Here is a 9,883-nt window from a genome sequence, read left to right as displayed (position 1 = left end):
TGAGAATTACGGCCAGCTATGCTACCATATTAAGGACAAATTTTGTATTTTATCATAATTTTGTAGTTTTGCCAATGATGATTCAACATGTTGTCGTGTTAACAGTATAAAAGTATAAAAAGAACAAACGCGAAGTTTTCAGCAATTTACATATAGTTTCCGCTTACAAAACACAGCCGCTGATAGAGATATTGAAACTCTTCAATATGGGTAACAACAATCCTCCAAAGAATAAAAAATAAGTCATTTTTTAACATCTTAAAAACATGTTGATATGTACGAAAAGACATTATATTTAGGAAAAAAACAGTGAAGTCTGGTGCAATAATTATTTTTGTTACAATAAACATACGGTGCGCCTGCTTTAAGTTCGTCTTAATTTGTGCAGTATTTATACTTCTCACATTGCATTTCAGTTTATTACAGTTGAAATTATCTTGGTTAGTTTGACATTTTAGAAAATATTTTCAACTATGCAATTTACAAGCTGCTTAAAAACTTGTTTTGCAATTCTTCTAACGTCTGGCCAAAGTAATGTTGTAAATGATGCGTTGTCTGAACAAGTGTTGAAAAGGTTTGATGACAATGGGATGCAATATGGATTGCAGTATCCGAATTGGTAGTTAGATTAGATGCATTAGAAAAACGCCTGGAAGAAAATAAGTCAGAAGAATGTGCCCCTAGTGAGAGACAAGATACAGATGAAGTAACTTCTCATTACCGGATTGACGACAAACTTAAAGAAGAATTTATGATTTTGAAAAAAGCTTTTGTTGCAGAGAAAGAAAATCTTCGAGAGTTTGTAGAATTGCTTGAAACAGAAGGTTGAAGCGAAGATGAAAGACGTGGGCATAGAAACTGTGACGGAGCTTAAGCATAAAGTGAATCTACTGGCAAATGAGAAAACAGACAAAGAGTTGTCGGAGGATATACAGGAAGAGTTAGGACGGTTTGAAAAGACATTAAATTCAGTACAATCCATAGCTGATGCCCTGGAGAAAAGAACTAAATTAGTAGAGTCTAAGGCGAATAAAATGCAAGATTCTTCAAATGAGTTTGAAGGCAGGCTAGTTGACATAGAGACGAGCGTATCAACTATCATGGAAACTCAAAATAGGTTTGTAAAATAATTAATAATTGCAAAACTGCAGGTACTATTTTTTTTAGTGTTCGGTTCAACACATATAATTGCATAACATATACATGTATTAGCTAAACATTGAATCTATGTTTACATGAAGCTTCAATGTTTCGAAGTTATGTGTATCTCTTAACCATTGTTAGCTTATAACTAAAATATAAATATTAAACTTGAATATTAACTTTATTATACACTTAAATTTCTAACCTTTGACAACAGACAGAATTTATCAAATTCCATAATATTTGTTTTTCTGCTATGCCAAAAATATGGTCAAATCACTGTCAGTTTTCTTTAAGTTATTATACATTCAAAGAATTAAACATCTAATTTAATTCAAGCAAAAATGTTTAAGGGTTTTATTATCATTTTATCATTATAGGAAAGTCAGTTTCACAGCACAATTAAGGCCACCAGGAGATGCAACTGCTGTACTATATAAGAAAAATCAAATCATTAAATTCAATCACGTATTTTACAATGATGGTAATGGTTTTAATACCACTTCCGGTGTGTTCACAGTGCCGGTATCCGGTGTGTATCAGTTTATTTTCTTTGTCGAAGGCTGGAAGGTGGATGAGGACAATGATTGTCCGGAAGCAATTGTTTGGTTAGTCGTTGATAGAGTTGGTCTCGTAATAGTTGCTGTTGCTGAGCCAGTGAATAAGGGACACCACGTTCAGGCCGGCAACGCGTACATCAATTACTTTACAAAAGGTCAACAAGTACTTCTTGGAACTACACATACATGCGAGACCTCTGTGATTGCCGGGTACAGGACAACGTTTCTGGCGCACTTTTATACTGAAAATAAATACAGATTTCAGCCTTTTTGTGGATTTCAAAAAGTTCAAATGGACAATGGATGTTGCCTTTTTAAGCGAAGGAACTGATACTTTATGCAACCTTATGCAGTTAACCTCACGTATAGCAAATACTATTATAGCATACTTCTGGTTATGATGATATATCGTATTATGTGAATCAATATTGACCCTATCATGCTGAATTTTCAATAAATTCATGGTATGATATTCCATTTATTTAATTGTATTACAAACACAAATTTAATAAACATGTTCAATAAATGTGATGTTGCGTAAAATCAAAATATCGCAAAATTTTAACATATGTGATCTTTATTCTTTATGAACGAATGCCTACTTTGACTTTTAAATCACAATGGCAGTTAATTTATCCTTGTACATTTCATTTTGGGGTAGACTTTAGTTTAAGAAATCTTGGCTCGTAAGTCGTTACTAGGTGATGGTCTGTTGCACTCCACAGGGAGTTCAGGAAGACTGTTGTCACTAACAATATGCTCTTTAATGGTTATGTCAGCGCCGATCATAAACCAATACGATGATCTTTAAACTTCGGATCTTTTTCAATGTCTAAAGAACAACATATGATTGCAGTTTCTGCAGGATTTCTTACAAGCACACGCCCAGAGCGCCAAGTATTTTTCGGAACATTTATAAACAACATCAACGTGATAGAATATCACCAAAATCATCAGACTTAAATGTATGATAGAAGCTATACGAGGTGAAATGAAACGCTTCATAGGATGTTTTGATACAGTGCCACAAACCATCGCCTGGGAATACTAGTATGCGAACATTGTCCAATAGTGAATAAATCTACCCCAATATTATGAAAAAGATTGGGTCACATTCATGCCATAACGCTCCCAGGTTGTAAATAACAGTCAGGTGAGCATACAATATTAGGATAATTTTCAATAATACAGATATTTTGCTACATTAGCTTACAACGCACTATCACATTTATTGGGCATATTAATTAAATTTGCGTTTCTCATGAAATTTAATGAACGAAATGTCATATTATATGTCTTTCAACTGTATTTATTTAAATCCAGTGGAACATGATCAATGGACACATGAGACCATTTACACATGCACATTTATAAAATTTGTGAAGTGTATAGGGAATTATTGTATATAAGGAATTCATATTTTAGTTCTGATTGACGAAAATGCATTGAAAATGTTATAATTATATTTACACGAACTCCAGAAAAAGGAAAAACCTATATTTATTCTACGCTTGTTTCCATTTGCATGAATAAACAGTTGAATGAATGAATTTGCATCTTTTTCAATAAGAAATTTTCATTAACATATATCCTATCATGAAATACGTCATTGATATTTGTAAATTCTTGCAATGGCATCAAGTGGTGCATGTTAAAACCTATTGTATATAAACTTAAAAATAGTTAAGTGGCTTTGCTTTATAAATAAATGTTGTACAACATGTTGCAGTAGTGTCATAATTATATAAAATCAATAAACATTCCTCTTATCGTAGCATTTGCTTTATATTACTTAATTGAAATAAAAAAAATGACAAACAAAAACTCAGATGAGTTATAAATATATATCTCCATAAGAAATGGAAGATGATTCAATTCTGTGATAAATAATTTGGTTCCTTATAAAGGTTCTGATATTATACGAAACTAGTTTGTTATAATTATTCTAACCAGTAACCCCTGATAGAAGAAACACATTTTCAATGTCCTGTAGGCAAGGTTCAATATCATAAATTAGTATAAGATCTTTAGCATACACGTTTTTTTAGTATGACCGAACGGGCGCATTTGATGAAAACACACACACGCGCACGCACACCAACACACACACACACACACACACACACACACAAAAAAAAACACACACAAAGTATTAAAGCAGCTTATGAAGCTTTGGAAGCCATTGTTTCCTTATACATGAATATGAAATTTACTTTATTGTATATCTTAATTTTCATTTCTTACTACAGACATAACCAACATTCTTGAGAATAAAAACATGTATTACAATGCATCATTACTCATGAAAAGGAAAATGTACAAAATATCGAATGCCATGGCGCTTTAATAGCGTGATCAGCGATTCAATCTATCGACCAATCACGAGCGTCCTTGCGATTTGAATTCATTTCCTTTTGCTATAGTTTTTTCCCTTTAAATTGATGATTACAAAAATAGGTTTATACTTTCCATTTTTACTTTTAATGTACTTAATATCTTAAATGGACACGTCCATCCTTTTATCTGGACAAAACCATTCATAATTTTTGTTGAAATTAATTAAATAAGTACTGACTGAGAAGCGAACAATGCAAACCATGATCAGACGGCAAGGATGCGCCAGCTGATCTTGGTTTGCACTGGTCGCGAATTTTTTGCCGATTAAATATTGGGTTTCGAATGTTCTTCACATACACATATTCTATACAGTTTACGTTAACTGCGACCAGCGGGTATGCATTTCTTGAATATTTTACAGACATACAACTATGTTGAACAGTTATTTTGGTGCCCATGTCCAACTCGCAATGCGGGGAGTGAGGGCATTTAGCCATTCGTTTTCCCTAGGGGTTGACACTAGGGTTGAGGCCGATGGCGTCCTAATAGTGTAACATTTCAGAAATGAGATAAATGAGTATTTTTTGTCTTGATATTATATACTTAAAATTCAACACAAAGATTTGAATGCCTACAAGTCTATTATTTCATTCCATAGGCACTTGGTTTCAGGATAAAACCCTTTTGAGTTTGTAGAACTAATGTAACGATTTTTTTTAACGATGATGTCTCGATTCTAAAACCGTCATTCTTTCTGATGTTACTTTAACCAAGTGCCTATGTTGTATTCATTCGAAAAATCTCAAATATATTTGACACTCATGGACATTTTTGTCTATTTTTTTTATTTAAGGGGACAATACCTCCTGAAACACTTTTATTGATAAACAGTTTTTTGGGGGGTTTTTTGGTGCTTTTTTAAAGCTACTAATCCATTTCTGACATTGTCCTTCATGATGTATCATCTGTTAAAGGGAAACAACTCCTTTAATTCTAAAAATATTCCAAAGAGAGTAAGCTACCTCTTTTCCTATTGCGGTTCATCACAAAAAAGTTCTCTTGTGTTTGGTGATTGTTCCCATTAATCAACATTTTCATTTAATTTTAACCTATCTGCTTTTTTGTCACTGAAAAGTATCCACCTTACCATTTGTAATTACTTATTTCAAGTACTTTGGCATTGTCGTGATCTTTTTTATAGATAGTTGTTATTGTTTAATATATAGAATCTTGTCATTGTGAAAACATTTTAATTGCTAAGTAAGAATGCCATTGCACAAAATATGCCCATCACAAAAGCTACTGGGTCCTGCATGTGAGCATGTTTTCCTCTGACCTCTAAGTGTGACCACAACCAACGTGACATTTGTAATCTAACAGTGAAAATTTGTATCCAGCATTATGAATCCTTTTGACATTGTCTGAAAGGACCTGAATTTTGAATGTAACAGTCAACCATACAATGGAGAACATTTGTGCCGGGTTATATTGAAGTACAGTACAGATAACGAGGAATATGCAAAATCCTCGGAGGATCGAGGAAAACACTCGCAACTCCGCGAGAGTATTTGTCCATAAAAACGAGTGACTCCGCGTGAGAAACGTGTGATGAGAGTGACTCCGAGACAAAAATAAAAGCGCGTGACTCCGAGAGAGAATTACCGCGTAACTCCGTGTCGGTGTCTAGCAGGTGTAAATAAATGCAAGTGCAATCTCATTTTATATTTAATTTAACTTTTTAGATTAGCCTACCATTCGAAAATAAAGATGATTAGTCGCCGGTTTCTTCAAATTATATAAACTTCATTAATCTTAAATGTCTTTCTTGTCCTATTAAATCACTGCGACAGTTCCTCGAGAAAAAACCCTACAACTTCCTTTTGACGAAAATAATCTTTATGAAATTTCTCTATTTTTGTATGTTTATTTATACATCATCGTATTTTTGTTTAGATGTAAATGCTTCTAAATGCATCAAATACCGATAACGTGCCGTTCTAATTTATTTCAGGTGACAAATATTGTGTTGGGTTTCCGATTTAAATCGACAAGGTAATAATGAGTTGTTGGACTTGCCAATATCTGATGACGAAATTTTTAAAGCAATAAACAAGTTAGGGTCAAATAAATCACCTTCAATTGATAATATTTTATATGAGTATTTTAAGGTAGCTGCCCCTCTTTTAGTTAATCCTTTGAATTTATTTTTTAATCAAATTTTAAATTCTGGCAAGTTCCCTCGTGCTTGGTCCACTGGAGTAATTATACCTATATATAAAAAAGGGAACCAGTCTGATCCAAATAACTACAGGGGCATCGCTATAACCAGTTGTTTTGCAAAACTATTTACTGTTTTACTAAATGAAAGATTAAAAACATGGGTAGAAGTGAACAACGTTTTAACTGATGCCCAATTTGGCTTTAGGAATAAATATAGTACTGTAGATCCTGTTTTTATTTTAAACGCATTAATTCAAAAGCAACTTCTGAACAAAAATAAACTGTACTGTTGTTTTGTAGATTATAAAAAAGCTTATGACTCTATCGAGAGAAGTAGGCTATGGTATAAATTTATAAAACTAGGAATAGATGGTAAATTTCTGTCGGTATTAAGATCAATGTACAGCGAAGTGAAACTTTGTGTAAAACATTTAGGGAGCCTATCTGACTTTTTCAAAAGTAATTTAGGTTTGTTCCAAGGAGAAATAACTTCGCCGATTTGCTTCTCTTTATTTTTAAATGATATAGAAATGCAATTACAGGAAAATATTGACGCTGGAATAAATATTGATCAAATTGCGATATATTTGCTCCTATTCGCTGATGACGCGGTAATCGTCTCTGAAACAAGTACGGGGTTACAGAAATCACTAGATAGTTTATATTCTTATTGTTGTAAATGGAACCTTACAGTTAACATAGAAAAAACTAAAGTTGTAGTGTTTAGGAAAGGGGGGAAGTTAAGAAGAAACGACAAATGGTATTATAATAATCATGAAATAGAAATAGTCAAGTCTTTCAATTACCTAGGGGTTGTATTCTCCAGTGGAGGGTCTTTTATGCAAGCAGCAAACACATTAGCCGGGAAAGGGTTGCGATCTCTACATTCTTTGTGGGCTATTGTTCGTAGTATGAAAGTTCCAATAAATATACTGTTTAATCTTTTTGATTCATATGTACTTTCTGTTTTAAATTATGGTGCAGAGGTATGGGGTTGTATAAATTCAGAGGTAATAGAAAGAGTACATAAGAAATTTTGTAAATGGATACTTAATGTTAAACAATCTACACATACTCTAGCTCTCTATAGTGAGTTAGGTAGATTTCCACTCTATATAGAAAGACATGTTAAAATGGTTAAATATTTTCTGATGATTAATACCGTCAAGTCTGAAAATTGCATACTTAAGGCGGTTTTACAAGATCAAATCAAAAGTCTAGAGCTAAACGAATCAATAAAAAATTGGGTCTCATTTATACGCGATATCCTTCAGTCTTCTGGTCTAAGTGAAGTCTGGTTATATCCAGAATCCGTTAGAATAAATGTATTTGTTCCGTCTTGGGCCGTTGTAGGCTTAGAAGATATATACATAATGTTAAATTGGAGAATCGGGGGTTTGCAGATGTAAGCCTATTAAAATTTTTGCCGGGAGATAAAAGGGATACATTTGAGGCAGTCAAATTATTATTCAACTATAGAAAATAAAAATTTTAGAAACTGCTACTGGCTAAAATACGTCTCTCTCACATAAAACCTTAACATTTGAAGTCGGCCGACACTACAATATTCCCGCGCGATGAACGTAAATGTACACTATGTAATTTAACGACCTAGAGGACGAATTTCACTTTGTTTTAAAATGTACAGCTTATGTCGATTTAAGAAGGTTATTATATACCCAGATATTATTATTCCCACACAAATGTTATTAAGTATATATCATTAATGCAAAGTAGTAATAAGAAAGATCTTTAAAAATTTGGCTCTATATTGTTTTAAAGCTTTCAAATCAAAAGGGATTCACTATTGTAATAATATAAATGTCGTTCTCAATCTTATATCATTCTTTTTTTATTTTTTTTATTCCATGTAAAATTTGAGTATATATAAATATATTTCTTCCTTGTTACATTCTCACGATATATGTGTTAAGGAAATAATAATTCATGCATTATATGTAAATCTTCCATGTCATACCAATGTATATATATATGTTCTTTTTTCATTGTTAACGACGATGGGCTTGTAATGCTTAAGTCAAATAAAATATTTGTTCTGTTCTGTTGTTCTGTTCTGTTTATTTTTTTAATGTGGAAAATGAGTTTGATCTTCATAACATTTTAAATCATTGATAACATGTGCACATCATCAAAAAAAAAAAAAAAATGATTTCCCAACTTTTTATAAAATAAAAGATACTTGGTTTGTATAGTTTTAAAAATTGTCAATGATGCATATACGTTTCTTTCATACATCCATTGTTTACATGTATTTTTGTTAAGCGTCAGCCTGTCACGTCCGCCGTTTTTAACATTAATTTTAATTAGAAGACACCTGACTTAAGTATATAATTTTGAGAATTTACATTGACCTTATTCGTTTCTAAATAAAGCTGCATGTTAGTAATATTTGTTTTGTAATTTTATTCCAAGAATATCTTCGAAAAATCTGTCGACCTCATTCTGTTATCAAAAAAGTCATATGTAGATGTACGTTGATATTGGAATCAAAGAGTAAATTGTCTTGTGATTGATCATGTAAAATAAATTGAATATATATTTTTTATTTTATTTCAGGCATTATGGAGGAATTCAAGAGTGGATAGAGGAGTTAACAAGTTGAAGAGAGGCTCGTTCAACTTACCTAGTGCACTGCTCCCGTAATTCATTCACCTGTAATTAGCATTACAAAGATTGACAAAAAATAAAAACAGCAAGAATAAAATGATCATTTTATTTGCTTGTTTTTTTCTTTTTCTTTTTGTTTTATTTGTTTATGGTTTGTACATCATCTATATCATGCCATTTTATATAAATAAAAAACAGTTTTGACAAAGATTAAACTACTTCCGATTTCACGTACATGTACTGTTCATAGACGATAAAACAATATTTTTATTATAGCATATGAACATATTTGACCGTCACGGCAAGCGGGCATGCATTGTACATGTACGTATGTGGATTTAAAAAGACCATGATGCCTTTAAAAAATCACTGCCAATCTCAATTTTCTTGTTGCTGTTTTATAATTCATGGTTTTATTTTTGAGACGACGCAGCGCCTGTTGTTTTTTCCCTTGCAAACATCGGTAGAATTTCATAATGTTGTCCTTTCTTGTACTTCAATTAATGCGTGTAGATTTGATCCAGATAAGCTTTTTACTCTGACCACTAAGGGTGACCTTGACCTTTCACATAGAAACCTAGTCCATAATATTGACAATGTGTCTCATGATGGTGAACATTTGTATCAAGTAAAGCTAAAATCCATCCATACAAGAAGATGATATATATGACAGTTCTTTGTCTAAAGTGTCCCTAAACTTGCATATGGTGACCTTAATTATACATGTAATTCCCAGTCTCATGAAAATACACATTTATGATAGAATCCCTCTGTTCTTAATGGCTAATAATCTGCAGACACGATTCAAATATAATCTTGCCTTTGACTTCTATATAGAAGTTTTTTTGTATGGAAAAGCATTGTTCTCTACCCTCTGTGACCTAGAACCTCAGTTTCCAAGTCATGTCTGAAATCACTGAATTTTCATTGGTCAATACATGATCTGTGATGGTATTTTACCAGTCAAATACTTTACATCAGTGTTTGACCTTAGT

At 32.3% G+C, this 9,883-nt stretch overlaps 1 protein-coding gene across 1 annotated transcript; it reads left to right on the top strand.

The window, feature by feature from the left end:
* Positions 1 to 582: 582 nt before the first annotated feature.
* LOC132732099 (uncharacterized) lies at positions 583 to 3,477 on the top strand (the record flags this gene model as incomplete). Its single annotated transcript, XM_060718465.1, is given in 2 exon segments — positions 583 to 1,117; positions 1,524 to 3,477. Coding segments are annotated over 2 exon segments (792 nt in total). The 3' UTR covers positions 2,035 to 3,477.
* Positions 3,478 to 9,883: the final 6,406 nt, after the last annotated feature.

The sequence above is a fragment of the Ruditapes philippinarum genome, unplaced genomic scaffold (assembly GCF_026571515.1).
Source record: "Ruditapes philippinarum isolate M1 unplaced genomic scaffold, ASM2657151v2 ctg19165_1_1_1_1, whole genome shotgun sequence".
Taxonomy (NCBI): domain Eukaryota; kingdom Metazoa; phylum Mollusca; class Bivalvia; order Venerida; family Veneridae; genus Ruditapes; species Ruditapes philippinarum.
This window is presented reverse-complemented; position numbering and strand designations above follow the sequence as displayed.